The sequence below is a fragment of the Zalophus californianus genome, chromosome 8, assembly GCF_009762305.2.
Source record: "Zalophus californianus isolate mZalCal1 chromosome 8, mZalCal1.pri.v2, whole genome shotgun sequence".
NCBI classification, from domain to species: Eukaryota; Metazoa; Chordata; class Mammalia; order Carnivora; family Otariidae; genus Zalophus; species Zalophus californianus.
The window spans coordinates 122,303,625-122,321,753 of record NC_045602.1 but is presented as its reverse complement, the minus strand read 5'-3'; the positions used below and the strand labels follow the sequence as shown (position 1 = coordinate 122,321,753).

Sequence of the window (18,129 nt, the reverse complement as noted above, 5' to 3'; positions counted from 1 at the left end):
GACAAATCATTCCGCCTTCTCTCTGGACTGAAAATATTGGGGGTAATAGACTTTTTCTCTGATGCCTGGGACCCATGTACCTCATGTCAGAATCACAGCTAACCTCTGGCAAGGCTCAATTCAATGCAGGTGATGAAGGCTATTATTTTTTTTAATGGGCAGTTCGGATTAATTCTGATTTCTTTGGCTAGCCACCGCCTTACGTCTACCAGTCCTCATTACTGTGAAAGTTGCAAGCCAGAAGAGCCAATGGCAAAGAGAAATCAAGTTCAGATTGTGGGTTTGTCATTATTGCACAGCTCAGCAGATAACTGTCCAGCACCGCCACCATGCACGCACACCCAGGTCCTTTCTCAACGTGCCCAATTAACCCATGATGGACACAGGAAAGCAAGGCACCATTGCATTATGAAACCTAGCCTTGCTCATCTTTGCTATTTAAGAGGAATGATAAGAAGAATCTTTCAAATGTATGTGTTAGCTATTTATCATTATGTTGGTTATGTTTGCTGGACACTGATATGTTCCAGAATAATGTGACTCATTGGAATTTAGTGGATGCTTATTCCATGCCTGGCACTGTGCAAAAGGCTTTCTTCACATGTGTCATCTCCTTACATGTCCTTGGAACAACCCTGTAGGTCAAGGGTTGGCAAACTTGCTCTGTAAAGGACCAGAAATATTTTAGGTTTTGCAGGTTACTTTGGGTTATGCAGGGTATTCTCAATTACTCAAATCTGCCGTTGTAGTTTGAAAGCAACCACAGACAACACATAAATGAGTAAGTATGGCTGTATTTCAATAAAACTATATTTACAGAATAAGCCAACTGGCCAGGTTTAGCCTGTAAGCCATCATGCGAACATGTTATTCCCAAGCTGGAATTTGGGCTCTTTTCTCTCTCCTATATCCTCCTTCTTCCTCCCTGCTCTTCCATTCTGGTTCTAGTTCTGGAGGAAAGATAGAATAAAAAGTTGTTTTTGCATGTGACTGGCCAGGGACAGTTGGCTGATCTCAACCAGAGGGAGAAGGATCATTTTCATGAAGGTCCTGCATCCATGGTGGCCATGGCGGGGGGGGGGGGGGGCATCAGATATCCCTGGGAAATCCCCAGATTTCTCAACTCTGGGGCTATAGACCTGGACAGGGTCTATCTCCATGCCCCTTCAAAACTGGGGATTTGAGGAAGCCTGCTTTGCCCCTCTCTGAGCCATAACCCCTGCCACCTACCTGAATATTCTTTCATCAACAGATAGAGGGGAATAAATTACTGTCTCACCTTGATGGTGCTATAAATGTAGGGAACAATTTAGGATCTTAAGCCAGAGTTTCTCAATCTCTGCTCTATTGGTATCATGTAGGATGGTTAGCAGCATCCTGGCCTCTACATGCTAGATGCCCATAGCAACCCCCAAGTGTGACCTTCCAAAATGTCTCCCAACATTGCCAAATGTCCCCCAGCTGACAAAACCACCTCTGGCTGAAAACCACTGTCTTTGGTCAAAGGGCAACCACAGCCTTTTGCCCTCAGCTGTAGGTTCTAACTCCCAATTCCAGAAAAATAGGAAAGATCACAGGCAGGATTTCTCAGCACCATGTCACATGATCTCTGGTGCAAGGTAAGCATAACTGTCCCCATCTTACGTAGGAGAAAACAGGCCTGGGTCACAGCAAGTGAGCAGCAGAGCCAGGATGGGGACCCAAGCCTGTCGGATGCCAAGGCCTATGTGTTTCTTAAACTAGTGATGATCTGATGATGAGAGGGACACTGGGAAGGTTTTTCCGGAATGGGGAAGTTTGCCTGGGTTCGCATTGAACTAGAGACTGTACTTGCTCTTCCTAATCCTGCCAGCATTTCAAGGGAGGTATTATTCCCCCTTGCTTTACAGAGGAGGAAACTGAGGCCCAACAACCCTAACAAATGGTTTGAAATCAACATAGCAAAGATTTTTAAGTCCACGGTTTCTGTGTTCAGAGCTTTGACTTTTCAACAACAAACATGGGTGGCTGCTCCCCAACGGGGAAGTGGGGTCAAGTTTCTCACCTACTACTCTACCTTCCTAGCCAGCATGTTCTGCAGGCAGTAGGAAAGGGCTTGGTGATAAATGAGTCCAACGCCCGCCACCCCTCCCTCGGACTCTCTCTCTGACCTCTCCCTTGCCCCAGCTCTGTATGCAGTACTGGCCTGAGAAGACTGCAGGGTGCTACGGGCCCATCCAGGTGGAGTTCGTGTCCGCAGACATCGACGAGGACATCATCCACAGAATATTCCGCATCTGTAACATGGCCCGGGTAAGCATCCAGCCTGCGTCGGCTTCCTGTGCCGCTCCTCCCCAGCCCAGACAGAGGCGGTCCCCAGCCAGCCAGGAGTCTGTGCTGTGCTCTCCTGATCATCCCATCCTTGGGGAAGTGATGCTTCTGCCGATTCTGGCTTCAGACCCAACAATGGCTCCAGCGCTCAGAGACGCACGGGGAAACCTCCAGCCTGCCATCTGTCTCTTTCCTGACACGCTGTCTTATAGTCAGAACTTCTCAGAAATCAGTGCTTCCCACTGTGCTGTGCTGTTTTGGCATGAGGTGACGGGGTCTTTGATTGGATCCAGTAAGCTTTGGGCTAGACCCTGAGAACACCAAGAGGGAAAATAATTAGTTGCTTCCGTGGAGATATTCACTGGCCAGGTGAAGGAGAAGTGGGTGGGAGGGAGCAGATGAGTAGTCTATGAAATGGCTACGACTTTGGTCTTTACTGGGGGTCCCAGGGTGAACAAAAACTCCATCTCTGCCCTCAGTTCACTGTCCAATGGGAAGGTGAGCTATGTTCTGGCACGTGAACCTTGGGGGGAGAGATGAATTCTGCCCCAGTAGAGTCAGGGAAGGCTTTTCCTAGAGAAAGGGACATTTGAATTGGGTTTTGGAAACCAGTAGTTTTCCAGGGAGAAAGGGGGTGCAGGGAAGTCATGGCAGGAGAATCCACGTGCACAAAGGTAGAAAGAGGAGGTGTCCCCATGGCGACACAGCATTGACCCCATTCGGTCTGTCTCCCACTCCAGTGCTGCAGCCCCAGGGCCTGTGAAGGGCTTGCATCCCTGGCAGAACAGCCCTAACGGCCTCTCTGTTCTCAGCCTCAGGATGGGTATCGTATAGTCCAGCACCTCCAGTACATTGGCTGGCCCGCCTACCGGGACACACCCCCCTCCAAGCGCTCTCTGCTCAAAGTGGTCCGACGGCTGGAGAAGTGGCAGGAGCAGTACGACGGGAGGGAGGGGCGCACCGTGGTCCACTGCCTGTGAGTGCTATGGAGGGTTCTCTGGGGGCGGGTGACTGGTATCTCTCCTGGAGGATGCCACTGACCATGGGCATGCCTGGCTATACCACATCTCAACATCCCTTAAAACCCCAGGGGTGTGTATTCAAGAAATTACAATCTTTTATGTACTGGGGTTGCCCGTCTGTTGCCCTGAACTAACCAAGGTTATGTGACATGTTATTGATGCAAAACCTGGTGGCCTTTCACAAACATCGGGGGCGGGCAGGCTGCCCCCCAGCACTCACAGTAGGGAGGTAAGCTCCACTCCCCCACAGGAGGCACGATGTGTCCTGTTAGTCGCAAGAAAGCTAGGACAAAGTGGGTTCCACTGACCAGACCCTCCAATTATTTCCTAAAGAAGGAAAAGAAGAAAGAGAGGGACAGGTGTTGATTGATGCCAGACATTTTAAGTGAATCTTAAAATTAAAATACCATCTGCGAGGTAGGTGTTATCATGTAGTAAAAAACAGGCACAGACGGGAAGGGACTGGGCAGTTAAGAGAGGAGGTTTGATTTAAAGCCGCTGGCCTCCAAGCTAATGTGCCATCTGCTAACCCACACTGCCTCTGAGTAAACCAAAGGACCCATCCACCACGTCACCTTGTGGGGTCATCTCTTGCTATGGGCATAGTGGGCACGCAGGGACACGGGGAGCCTGTGGGGCAGATCGATGGCTATGAAGAGCCCTGGGAACACTGTTTCCCACAGCTCAGTGGGCTCAGGTGGGCTGTGTTTATACTTCCACTGCTGGGGCATGCTGGAATCTCTACCACCTATCTTAGAATGGGCGTGGCTGGGGCACAGGGGTTCCCAAATAGACCTTGATGCCCAGTGTAGCTCAGGACCCTTAGGGGACTGGGGCTGACAAGCTGTCATCAAGAAAGTCACTTAATTGAGTGAGCCTCAGTGTCCTCATCCGTCCAGTGGGTATGTTGAATTAGGTCATCTTAAGACCCTATCGTGCTTTGGTAGGAAATAGAGAACAAATACAGTTCATCTACCGACATACAGACCCACAATATCATGGTAGCAAATATGCACCTGTTGTAAAAGTGATTACTTCCGAGAACCTGTGTCAGACCCTGCCAGAGGAGTATAAAATGACCTCAGAGAAGGATCCTGCAAAGATCTCGGACCCAGAACACATGTGCAGCCCCAGCCATAACAGCCGTGTGTGCAACATCTGACTGACAACCGTCGCTTTGCTGCCTACAATGTGGAGGTTGGGGGGAGGTGACTGAGCGGGCCCTACTCTCTCAAAATGTCGTGTCAGAGGACTTGGGAGCAAGCTCTTCCCTTTTCAGAGTAAATATTTCTGGAGCCAGCAGAGGCATTAATAACACCTTACTGACCTCAGAATCGAGTTCAGTCTTTACAAAACCAGCTTATTATTCCCACCTTTCAAACGGTGCATTCACATGTCAGGAAAACCAGACAGGCACGCGCACACACAGCTTAAGGCCACCACCTATCACAATCCTTTCTTCTCCAAGGACGCAAATCACAAACCAGGGACCAGGAAGATGCTGTGAGCTGTGTCACGCTGATGGGCACTATCAGCCAAACCAAGCTGGTTCTGCCCACATCCCAGAACCTGGCAACTGGTTCCCTGCCAACGAGCCCCTGCCCCCTTCAGGTCCCTCCCGCACACTCAGGTGGCCTCCCCTGTAGCACACAGCCACAACTGTCCCCATCCGGTCTCAGTCCACCAGGCCCTGGGACACCTGTGCCCACTCACCTCTTCCTCTTGGACTCTGCTGTTCTTGCTTCGGAAAGTACTGAACCCTCCTTCTGGGTGGGGGGGGTCCGTTCTTCCTCCTCTGCAGGTGATTGTTTTTTAGCCCAATTTTTGGGAGAAGTACTTTTTTATCCAGGTCCCCCCTCACCAAGGTGACCCACAGTTTGAGCCCAAGTAAAGCACAGGCATGTCCTCTTACCAACGGGGACCATGGCATCCTCGGAGGCCAGACACAAGAGACGCCAAATGCAGGCACTGGCCAGTGAGTGGAGGGCAACTGTCTGTACCCGACACATCTGCTTGTTGGGTGTCCTGTAGATAAAACATCTGGGAAACCGAGCACCTTAGTTTCCATCCAGATGTTCTTTAGACATAGGCCATTACATGCAATCATTAGCTGCTCTTGGCAACACGCCCAGGAGTTCCAAATCAGGCAGATTCCTAAAGGGACTTTCTGTAAATACTTGGAGGGGTGTTTCCACGAACAGGAATTATGGAGCACCGGAAAAGAGAGACAGAGAGGTGACCTGCCAGGAGCCCTGAGCTCTGCTCTCCCAATCGACAGGGTCTTGCTTAAACCAGGGTGCCCAGGACCTATCATTTCAGGATAGAACATCTCAGACCCACCCAGCCCCACCTCCAAACCTAGGCTGGCTGACCTGAGGCTGTTTCTGTCCTCAGTGGATGGAAAGAACTAGAATGAAAACCACCTGGAATCTTCCACGGTCTTCACTGGATGTGTAGGTGGACCCAGAGCCTCCTTTTGGACAAGGATGCAGGCACCACACGTACAAAGACACCGTCACACTATTTGGGTCAGTGTGCCATGGGTGACTGTAACATGCTCATAGAACCAAGGAAACATCGGGCTAATTGAATTCTCAAAGAGCATCTAGTCCAACCCCTCCATTATATGAATAGGAAAAGACTTGCCCAAAGTCAAAGCAGGTTCATGGCACCAGCAGAACTCAAATCACTGAGGCTTTCGCCATAGCCTGACTTTTGCACGTACTGGGCCAGCCACTGCCCACTACTCCTGTTGTGGTTTTAGGATCATCAGGTGCCTGGGGGGTACCCAAGCATATTCACTCACCTCTGTCACTCTGTGTCTAGAAATGGGGGCGGCCGCAGTGGGACCTTCTGTGCCATCTGCAGTGTGTGTGAAATGATCCAGCAGCAAAACATCATTGACGTGTTCCACATTGTGAAAACGCTGCGTAACAACAAATCCAACATGGTGGAGACCCTGGTGAGTGTCCCAGGAGGCTTCTCCCATGGTGGGGGACTGACCCTAGTTCCCTGATCTGGAGAAGACAGCCTCAGATAGTAAAAACACCCAACAGCTGGCTGCGTACAGAGTCCTGACAGGCCACAGCCTTGGTACACAGTTATTTCCTGCAAGGCAGCCCAAATACTCATCCTGATACACTAATCCTGATACCACGAATTCCGGCTTAGGGGAAGGGATTCTGGCTTAGGAGAGTGTGCATTGTATTTTCAATTCAGTCCAATCCTTTCTAATTAACATATGCGACTTGCACAGCCTAAGCACAGGGCTCTGACACCGTGCGGAAAGGGATGGACAGTACGTGGGCGGGCGGAGCCCAGGTCATCAGGCCCACTGCACAAGGAACTTTGCTCAAAGAGTCTTAACCGACTTGAACTACTCAAACTCCAGTCCACAGGCCGGCAGCATCAGCATCACCTAGGCAGGCCCCTGATTGAAATGCAGAATCCCAACCCACTCCAGATACTTACTCAGAGTCTGCATTTTGGAAAGATTCCTGGGCCCTTCATATGCACCTTACAGTCTGAGAGGCACTGGAGTCCAGAACGGTGAAAAGGAAAGGAATGACCCACTGGGTACCTGGGAAGGCATGGGTGTAAGCAGGCATGGGGCAGAACTTGGGGGGATGTCCAGATACGGATAATTACGTGGGTAATTTTGAGTTGACTGTTAGTATGGATGTAGATAAAGTTTCCTCCAAAATCTGCGTCTCTAACCTAAATGCATTTCCCCTTTCCTTTGCATCTCTCTCTCTTGCCTCCTCTACTCCTTCTCTGCCTGTCCCCCTCTCAGGAACAGTATAAATTTGTATACGAGGCGGCACTAGAATATTTAAGCTCCTTTTAGCCTGATGGGATGGGGAGCCTGCCGGAGCCCAGAGGCTGCTGCAGCCAAGCCCCCTTTTCTGTGAATGGCAGTGACTGGGCTCAGGGGCTAAGAGGCAGCACCCTGCCCAACTCCAAGGAGAAGACTGGTGGTCCCGTGTTCCGTGGTGGGCTCTGCACCTTCCAAGGGGTCTCCTGTAGCTGTGGGAGATGCTGCTGTGAAAGGCCCAGGCTTCCCTTCCACACCCAACCAGCTGTGGCCACGGGCCCGTGCAAAAGTGCGCCCATGGCAAGGCCCTGGATTTTTCCGTTCCCAGACCTCCTGCTTTTGCTCTTTTCAAGTTTGTGAATCTCCTGGCAAGCCGACTGTGTGAGTGTTGGGGAGTGACAGCCTCAGCAGCACCTCCCTGCCCTAGTTGTCCTTGGGAGTGGAGGGGGTGTGGGTTCTACTCCTCCATGCTGTCGTGGAAATGACTGGGCTCTTGGGGGTCCCTGCACTGCTAACCCCTTGTAGTCTCCGTCAGGGATCTCTGGCACTGGACACCTGCCGGTCTGGATCAGTGTGAACCTTGGGATGCTCCCGACACCACAGCAGAGGCCCCCATTGTCACACCTAACCTGCATGGGGCTTGGCCCGATACCATTCTGTACCTCTCCCCTAGCCCAGGCCTTGACCCGTCATTCACTGGCCAGCCCACTGCATCCATAGCCTTTGATAAAGGTTCTCTCTGCTTTTTTGTAATCAGTGGGACGGGGGAGCATGGAATTTTGCTGCTCTTCCTTGTCTTTGTGAGAAGGAACCATCTCTCTGGGGCAGGGCTCTGGCTGACCTTGTGTCTTTCGGGTGGTGGATAAGATTTGATTATTTTCCGAAGTGCGTATGAAAAGAAACTTTCTTTGGGGGTGTAAAATCCTAGTCTGTTATGCCAAAATAAAAGAGAGAGGGAAGTTTGGATGTGTAACTATAAGACAAATCTCTCGGGCCGCTGATCTTTCCTGGCAATGTCCTTAAAAGATCCCACCCTGGAATGGCACTGCTATTGAGCAAGCGAGACGGGCTCATCTGAGGACAGTCCCTTCAGTTGGTGGGGCAGATAGAGTACCAGCTTTGTGCATCCTCTTGAATCTCCAAATTTGAACTCCCTCCTAGAGAAACCCCTAGCTGCCATCATGAGAAGGGCCACAGTGGACCCAGGTATGTGGCCAAGGAGGTCACAGCAGGGGTCTAGGATCTTATCTAAAGAATGGGTAAGACAGTGACAGGGAACCACCATTTGCTAAGCACCTGCTGTAGGCCAGGCTTGGCATGTTCCATATGACATTTCACATGGTCCTAGACCCCCGTGAGAGAACTACTAACCTGTGATCATCTCTACTTCATGACTGGGGAAACTGAGGCATCTTCCTCAGTGATGAAATTCTGGGTTCTGAAAAGGCAGACATTGGTGATAAGACTTATTCATACTGTTTTCTTCACCATTCTCAGCAAAGCAGTTATTTTATGGAGGGGAAAATAAGGCTAGAAACTTCCGAGCAGAGAACTCCACAATGGAAATTTAATTCTTTCTTTCTGATGTGAGTTCTTCTGGGAAGCCCAGAATTTCAGATATATTTTTAGTAACTCCTTCCCGGCTCCCCAGGAAAGCTAGTCTCTTCTCATTTCTTCACCAGTGAAAACAGATGCCTGTTCCCTCAGGCTGTGAGGTCGGCCAGCCAGGGACATGCTCTCTACCTTGGTCTCTACTGGGTGCTCAAGCACAGTATCTGGCAGCCTCGGGGTGGCCTGGGACCTAGGAAGCTCCGCTGGGAGGCCGGTCTAGCCCCAGACGGGATGAGGAGCACAGAATTCAAGAAGGCACAGTTTTTGCACCCAAGAGCTCACTGTATACTGGGGAGATTGCCCCCCAGTGCCGAGATGGTAGAGCTTACGAGTATTATAGGAGCCTGGGAGCAAGACTCTGCCTGCCTAGGGCTTCCTAGAGGGGATGGCATCCACTCCAGCTGGATCTCAACAGGTAGAAAAAGGAAAGAAAGGAAATCAGTCCCAGGAATCAGGATGTGCAGTGGCAAAGAGGTGTGAAAACTCCTTGGGATGGGGGCCGGCAGGGGGGCACACGGTATGGTGGCAGGTGAGCCCAGGTGGAGCACAGCACTGCCAGAGGGGTGGCAGGAGATGAGCCGGGGTCAGGGAGAAGAGAGCTCACCTGGAGCACAGACTACCCCTGTGGGCAACAGGGGGCCAGCAGAGCTCCCAAGTGATGTGCTCGGCTCAATGTTAGAGAAGACTCTCTCTGGAGCCAGTGGGGCTGCCTCTTCTTTCATCAGACACTGTGAAAACATTCCCTGAAGCGCGTGCTTTTTAATATCACATCTGTTTGTCTGTCTGCTCATTATTTTGTTGCTGGAACAAAATACGCAGTGGATCATAAGACTCAGCTTCTGTGAGACACTCAGGGTCTCTGCTCTACCACGGAGCAAGATGACCAATCCAGGCCTCCAGACCATGAGGCTGGGACATGAAAGGAGCCCACAGAAGCTGTTCCCATTGGCCTGGGCTCTGGAGCTGTCTGGAAGTCCAGGGACACCAGACTTGATCACGGAAGGGCTGTCACTTTGGAGGTTCAAAAGGAAGCATCTCAAAGGGAAGGAAGACAAAGGAGACCCGCCCCCCCCAACAAACTCACTCTTCTTTGATGGGTCTCTTCCCCACTGTGCTTGAGCAGGTCCCCTGGCTCCAGTCCATGACTCCAGCCAGCCCTCACGCTGCCTTCAAGGAGCTGGTAACAAAGCAAATCAGCCTTTCCTATGCTCTTCTCTCAGATCATGGCTCATCCCTGCAGAATGGGGGAGGGGAGCTATCCAACACAAAGCCCAAGATTATTCTGCTCCAGAAGGGGTGACAGAGCTGGCAGATAAAAACGACACTGGCTTCTATCATTTCAAACGGTAGGAATCTAAAATGTGACTTCAGGGAGAAGGGAAATTGGAAAAACTCAGGCCATGGTGGGGTACCTGACCCAACAAGGCCAGCGATGATTCCCCCAGCTAAGCCCCCCATTTCCTCAAAACCTAGCCGCTCTCCAAAGAGGACAGGGCAGTGAACAGGTCTTGGGCCCGTTTACAAGGGATGAAACTAAGGCTCATGATGGGGATATCTTCCCGAAGATTCCACATGACATGCATATGGCAGGGCTTGGATGAGATGGGGCACCAGTGCCTTGGAATTTGGACTTGATCCAGTCCTTGGGAAATAAGAGCAAATACCACCTCCCCCAAGCTATCTTCCCACACTGCTCCACCTCGAGGATGGGCCACCTTTCACAAGGCAGAGGAAAATGGTATCCATGCTGTCTGAGCCTCCACAGCAGGAGCCAGCCTCTCATCTCTGGGGTGCCAAAGGGAGTGCCCCCACTTAGTACAGAGCCTCATGGTCACCTTCTAGTTAGAACCCTGTTTGGAGGAGATGTGAGGAACTAATGAGAAGCCAGGAACCATCACCAGCTTCATGCATTTGTGGCCTAGATGGCTTCTGGAAGTATCAGCTGTGCCTCCACGAGTGCCCTTTCACCCTTTCCGGGCCTCTGGATGACCACAGCACACCTCCCCTCGTGCGAACAGAGGGATCAGATTGTTTTTCAGGCTGGCCCTCTCTTTGTGTGTGGCCTGAGCAATGGCCTGCCAAATGTCAGCCGTCCCATGGAACCAGCAGAACCTGTGTTGGGGACGCTAACCAGTGAGCTTACTGAATTCTTCCAACATCCCTAAGCAGTGTTCATGTTTGTCACCATTTTACAGACGAGGAAACGAAGGCTCAGAGAGGAGAAATCACTTGCCCACAGTTCCCCCAGTTAGTGAACAGGGGAGCCAGGAATTCAATTTCTTCTGACTTCAAAAACCGTATTTTTCCACCACTGTGTCTCAGATTTTCCCATGGGTCTACCCATAATTGCAAAGAGTAGAGTGGAACAGAAACCCAGTGGGTCTGGTGAAGCCCAAAGCAGACAAGCTTAAAATTCCTTCACAGTCTCTTGTTTCACTTTAACAATTCATGCAATACTTGCATTCCACTCTAATTTGCCTGATTTGTTTTAACAGGACTATTTTTTAAATGATGTGCCCTGGTCCTTCCAGTGGCTTTGGTCCCCTCAACTCTCTATGACAGAACCTAGGGAATCATATCCCAGTCTGAGAGGCATAGTGTCTGACCATACTGCTTCCTCCTGAGACCAATTCCAGACTCAGGCTCAAGACCAGCTCAACTTTCCCTAGACAGATGCTTTGGTGTGGGGATACCACGACCTCACCATTCACGGGTCAATCTCAACTCAAGTTTCTTCCAGTTGCATGCTGGAAGGAACCCACTGGCAGGCATATCCTGGAATGATGAGGATATGCCCATCTGGCATGGTGAAGGCTGAGCCCATAATACCCTAAAGGGAAAGGAGAAGTTGTGCACAGCCTTTCTGAGCAGATTCCTGAATGCTGGGGCTTCTAGAAGGTGATGCCCTTTGTCCAGGTGGAGTCACATGGTTACTAATGTGGGCAAATCTAAGGACATGCTTCACATGAGGGGCTGGGGTCTGGAAGGCTTCTCACTTTACTTCAACCACACATACATACTGGGTTCCTGCAACATGCCAGGCAGGGCACAGGAAGCACAGGTTATTATGGCACAGTTCATCCCCTGGTGAGGCATTGGGGTTGTGGTTGGAAGAGCTTAGTCTTCAGTTCACATCTCAGCTTGGCCATTTCTTAGCTATACAATGTTGGGCCAACCAATTAATGGAAAAGTTGTGAAAAAAGGAGCCCCAGCTGGCTAGAAGGCATAGATTTGGAGAGCTTTGGGCAGGAAAATAGGAAGGCAAGGCCAAGGAGTTGGGACCCAACAGAAATACTCAAGGATGCACATGGACTACAGAGCAAAGTAGTCGCTTCTGTTGCCCAGAAGGACAGGGGATGGGGAGGGCTGGCCAGGACCACTGGAAGCAAGGATGTCGCTTTAGAACAAGTTTCAGTGTCCTGGAGAAATGATAATTTTCCCTCTAACCAATCAAATCATATCTATTCATCATCTGTTCCCCGTTGCTAAACTAGCTCCTGCTATATGTTCTCAGGAGGATCCACTTTCCTCAGCTCTGGTGTGAATCCCTGTTGTGTGCATGTAGGTATCAATCTAGTTAAGCTGCTGCAGACAGCAGAAGTGAGGCCCAGGGAGGAATAGCCAGGTACTCACCATGTCATCTCAGCAGGAGTAACTGCCCTACCCAGATCCAGAGACATCGAAGGAGATGCTAATTCTCCTACACCTCACTGCCGTAGAACAGAATGAAGAAAGCCGCCTTCCTTTAGCCCACACCTGGCCACCCCTGGGCTAGGTAGACAGGCCACCAGCACCCAGCTAAGTCAGCAGTAATGCCATGGGAAACACGAACCAGCCCAAGAATAAGAGGAGCAGAATGCTAACATTGTGCTGGGCCAGATCTGTGGGGACCAAAAGTCAACCCCAGCTTCAGGACAGATCAGAAGATGAGACATGAATCCTGTGGATGGCCATTTCATCTCTAAGCCCTGACCTGCCTTCCTCATCATCCAACTAGTCTGAGCCCTTTCTCAGCTGATGATGCCAGCTCCAAATCATAGCCCAATAAAACAGGAAAAAGACAAAGTGAATCCAACTAGAGAAGACCAGATGAGATTCATCATTATTCCTATATTCCCACACAAGGGTTCAAAATTTGGAGGTTTCCCATGGATATATAACTGAAAGTGATAAAATATATGGTGTTGGCATCACCTAGCAGGGATCTGCCTCTGCCGTCATATACAATCTGAGCAGCAGGGAAAGAAGTCCATGGCAAAGAGTGGAGGGGCTACTGTACTCATTTCCTCTGACACATATTTCAGGATATGACCCTTAGAAGGACAGCAGAGATGTCTAAGCCATATTAATGCACATGAGAAGACTTTCTTCTGGTTTGCTGGTAACCAGAGGTAGATGTTTGCATACCACTGGCTGTGCAACTATCTTGTAGAGACCAAGACCACTTCTTGCATCCCTCCTGCCCACCCTCAGAAAAGATGGGAAAAGGTCATCAAAAGGGCCACATTCTCCCCTGTGAAATCCACTCATAAATTTTACATCCCCAAGAGGTGAAATCAGCACCCACAGTGGTAGACCCCATGCCTGGCATCTTAGCTATCTAAGAGCTTGGGGGTAGTCCACTGGGGCTGATAGAAGGGATGTGAGAGGACGCAGGATGAGTCTATAGAGAAGACCCTTTGGGGCTGGATCACCATGGAACATCCTTCAGAGCTGCTCTGGGTGATGGGATTTGAACCCTGATCCTTGGTTGGGATGTTCAGAGAATTAGAGTCTGGGGGCAGTAGAGCACTGGACAGGAAGGTATTGGTGTGCAAGCCTGGAGCTCGGGGTAATTCATGGTTCCTTGGTGAGTGGAACTCTTAGATTTGGGGGAGGAAGGGGAATGTGAAAGAACCTGCCAACAGTGCACAACTGAATCCCTGTAAGCATACTTCAGTGCACTTGGGCTTGTGAATACAAATCTGTAGACCTCCTATGGGATGATCTGACAAGCTCTCAGTGCTCACCATGCCTCCCTGCCCCTCCCATGGAAGATCAGTGATGGAAGGTATTCCTTGGGTCAAAGCCCCAGGGCAGTCTGGAGCCTCAAAGGGCCAAGCGGTATCATCCGAGGTCAAAACAGACTTCCAAAGGGTCAGGCAGAATGCTAGTGCCCATATGCCTAGAGATCATTGGACAAATTCAAGCATGGTTCCCTAGTCCCCGGTCTCTCTTTTGAGTGGAACTAGAATCAATGCGTGAATTTGATGATTGTAAGGAAGACCTTGCTGTGTGTCAGAGAGGATGAGCTGCCCATCTCAGCAGTGGTCCAACAGAGGACAGACTTCAAAGAGAAGAAGGAGCATTGCTGAGGTGACCCTGAACTTTCCTTCACCCTAGATGGGTGATCTGTTATGGAGCTGGGACTGTATTTGAACTCCTTCATTCCTGTAGAGCACAAAGCCAAGGCTGTGCTTGGTCTGTGCAGGTTGGAGTCCCCTACTCTTCTGCCCCAGTCTTCCAACCATGCAGGCCAAGATGCTGCTCTGGCCCCATATCCAGGGCTCATCCAGGCTGGTTATCACCAAAAAGTCCAGGAAGAATGGCCGCTTTGCCATAGACCCATGCCCACCAAGATCTGGGATGAGATCAACCCTAGCTCAGGCCCACTGGCCATCAGGGCCATCAGTAACAGCCAGAACCAGTAAAGGTTCAAGCAGAACCCAGAGCAGGGCTTTGCTTACCACATGCATGATCTGCAGAGGTTACTTCTCCCCACTCCCCACTTGAGGCCTGTTGGAGCAGACTGCAAAAGCAAAAGCATAGTGACTCTGTTGGCACGTAATTATAATCATCCCCAGGGCGTCCGTTTCCTTGCCAGGTGGATCCTGGGCTAGCCCAGGTGAATCCAGGCTATCCCATGTTGGCAGTCAGACTCAAAAGCACTTCTCTACTTTCTGTTTTTACCCGACATAACTAGCCAACGAAAGGCAAAGAGTCAGGGCTTCTAAGGTTGCTTTGGCTACTGGACGCCGTCATCATCCTCTAAGGGCCATCATGGGGTTCCCACTCGACTCTAGGGAGACTGACATCATCACATCCACTGGGCATATGATATTGCATGAGACCAAAGTCTCCACACTGTTTGCAGCCTTCTCCGTGAATCCCAATGGCCTGTGCTTGTACAGTTTGGGTGTTTGATAGATAAAGCACGTATGAGAAGAGAAAACAAAATAAATCAACTTTTAAAAAAAGCCAGCACTGTGCTGTCAGTGTTGTTGTTTTTTTCTTTTTCCTTTCCAATTCTAGCTTAAAAAAGCAGAAGGTAAATAATGTCAGGTCAATGAATATCAGATATATTTTTTGACTGTACATTACAGTGAAGTGTAATCTTTTTACACCTGCAAGTCCATCTTATTTATTCTTGTAAATGTTCCCTGACAATGTTTGTAATATGGCTGTGTTGAAAATCTATACAATAAAGCTGTGACCCTGAGATCCATGTTTTCCTAAGATATTCGCACTGGTGTCTTCCTGGGGTTGGGTGAGGGGAAGACAAGTAGAAGGAGGAAGAGGAGAAAAACCTAGGGTTTCTTTGTGTTCATTTACTCTTCATGTCTACAGCAGGAAAATGTGTATTAGCCCCTTTTTGCAGATGAGAAAGTTGGAGGTTCAAAAATGTTAAGGGATTTTTCATGATTATATACTGAGCTAGTAAAAGGGTTGCATCTAAAAGTTTTTCCCCCCAAGTATGGTCCATAGAGCAATGGTACCAGATTCACTCAGGAAGTTTATTAACAGACAAATTTTTAAGATCCTACAGAATTGCAGTTTCAAGATCTGAATAGTAACAAACTGCCTGGATATAGAAGTTACTGCTGCATAACATACCACCCCAAAATTCAGTGACTTGAAACAACAGTCATTTGTGGTTGTCCCTTTGTCCTTGGTCATGTTAATCTCACTTATTCTGCCTGCCATATTTATTCTTTTGCCACAAATGTAATAGTTGACATTGGGAAAATAAAACGAGAAAGAAGGAAAAACCTTGCGTATCTCCTAATAACAAAAATACTTTGGGGCATATCATTTTCCCCCCACATGGAAATACCTTTTTAAGAGTTATTATAAAAGTAGCATATGCTTACTTGAAAGAACTCAATACAAAATTGTTTGTGACATAAGGTGAAAGTCACCACTTCTCAAAGGTGCCTTATTAATATTTTTATGCCTTTCCGGACCTTTCTACACATCTATAAACATATATACATACATATACATGTGGATAGGCTTCCTTCCACCTAACATCATACTGTGGACATGAAGCTTATGCATGCTTACCACCATTTCCACGGACATCTGCTTAAATCGCTGTTATCTTTCTTGACCCCCTCCCAATACATCTGCAACCTGAGGGTAACCTGGTTTGAGTATGTCAAGACTCAGGTGAGGGCGCCTGGGTGGCTCAGTTGGTTAAGACTCAGGTGCTCTCACAGTGATGTCTTTGAGCAATCATCAACAATGAGGGACACCAACCCCTGTGTGATCCAACCTGGAGACTGGCCACAGTGGCACAATCCTCTTTTCATAGCTGCTGGCTGCCCAGGTAGGTCCTGGCCTGGCCCTCCTTTCTGGCTGGACCTGGAGTGTGGGTCCACATCAAACCTCACAGCACCTTGTTGGATGCTGATGGGTAGCTCTGGTTTGGCTTAAGATCTTCCTCTAATCCAGGAGTTCAAACTTCCCACGTGAACTCCAGGGGACCTAGAAGCCCTCAGACTCTTAAGAACATGGCATGAGGTCACCGACATGCCATGCAAGAGGCAAGAAGGGGAATTTGATTTCCTCTGGGCAGGCAGTAGAAATCTAGCACCCACGGACGGATGACACCCACAAACTGGTGGTTTCATCAGAGATGAAACCAGAGACAGGAGCATGGCAATAAACCCATGGAAATTGGGAGAAACTGAGGAGGATTTCAGTTTCCACAGTCCATTGATTAGGCACTGGATCAAAGTTGAATTAATTATTCAAGGACATCCAGAGTACACAGAAGGATGGAGAAACATATGGAGAAAAATAGATGCATAGAGAAAATAAATGGAATGTACAAGTGAATGACTGTATCAGTATATTAATAGCAATTATCTCTCATCATAGAGAACATGAGTAATTTTTGTTCTTTACATGTTCTATATTTTCTAAATTTTATATTATTCTCATACCTTGAAAAACCCAATTATATAAAAAGGTGGGGAGAGCAGAACATAGGAAAATGAAAGCAGGATACACAAGATGATACCCGGAATGGGACCATACCCTAAAGACTTGCCTTACATCTGGAGGAAGAGGTTCAAAAACTTGGCACTGCCCAACCACCCAAGAAGGAGAACACAGCCAATTAATTTAATGTCCAAAAGGGAAAAATAAACCAGTTGCTCAGCATAAATAAAAGTATTCCTGCTACAGAGGCAAAAAGTAATTTTTTCTATACGTCCCCTTAATAAAAAGAATGGCTTAGCAGAATGCAACATTTCCTTCCCTGAAGGCTGATGGTCTCTTGCCATGGAACAACTTGATGAAAGCTCTTTACTGGAGGACCAAATTGAAGGGGCCCAACTATAAAGTTCTCTGCAAGTCAACCTGAGCCAGGTATAGGTATTAACATGTCCTTTTGAATTATGAGGACCCTACCAACTATATGTGCCCAGAGAGAAGGTGGGTTCATCCCTCTCTGGGGTGAGATGGGGTGGGGCCAAAAAGCCACCCTCATCCCAAGTTCCGACCATGGCTGACTCCATGTGATCCTACTTCCCTTTAAAATACGTACACATTCATAAAAGCTGGAAACTTGGCTGCCGAGCCACTGAGTGAACCTGGGAGGAGTTTCCTCTGATCACAAGACATGAGGAGCCGAAATGAGAATCATAATCAGTGGTTGGTGCTGAATCATGGTTTGCTACCTAAACCATGTGAAGGAGCTTCAAAGAAGATGAAGCAGTTCATCCCTCCAGATGGCCTGCACTCACTCAGAAAATTGGCCAATCGTCCATTTCTATCCCCTGGGAGATGAAATGACATTAATAAAAACCTCTTTGGAAGGGGGAATGGCAAGGAGAAACTTGCATGTTGAGGATTTGCGCTTTCATGTCCCCAAGCTGTTCAGAGCAGCCCAGAGGGAGGCAGGGAGAGGAGAACATGCTGTCATCTGAATATGTACGAGACTGGGTAAAGCAGATGCCTACTGTGTCACTTCAAGCATCCTCAACCTCACCTCTGATATCCTCTGTGGCTGTTATGAGCAAGCAGCCTTCTGCAGATTCCATGCAGGGGAAGCCACGGTGCCTCCCCTCAGACCTGCTCTGCACCTTTTTCTCCTGCCTCATATCT

The 18,129-nt window shown here is 49.0% G+C and overlaps 1 protein-coding gene across 11 annotated transcripts in view; it reads left to right on the top strand.

Moving 5' to 3' along the window:
- PTPRT (protein tyrosine phosphatase receptor type T) overlaps nt 1-15,243 on the top strand; it is a 1,164,533-nt gene extending 1,149,290 nt beyond the window's left edge. For all 11 annotated transcript variants that reach the window (XM_027622224.1, XM_027622220.1, XM_027622223.1 and 8 more), the window contains 4 exons: nt 2,167-2,292; nt 3,123-3,286; nt 6,159-6,294; nt 7,126-15,243. In XM_027622224.1, the coding sequence (XP_027478025.1) occupies nt 2,167-2,292; nt 3,123-3,286; nt 6,159-6,294; nt 7,126-7,179 (480 nt within the window). In that variant the 3' untranslated portion in view covers nt 7,180-15,243. The remainder of the gene's footprint in view (nt 1-2,166; nt 2,293-3,122; nt 3,287-6,158; nt 6,295-7,125) is intronic.
- The last annotated feature ends 2,886 nt before the right edge of the window (nt 15,244-18,129 follow it).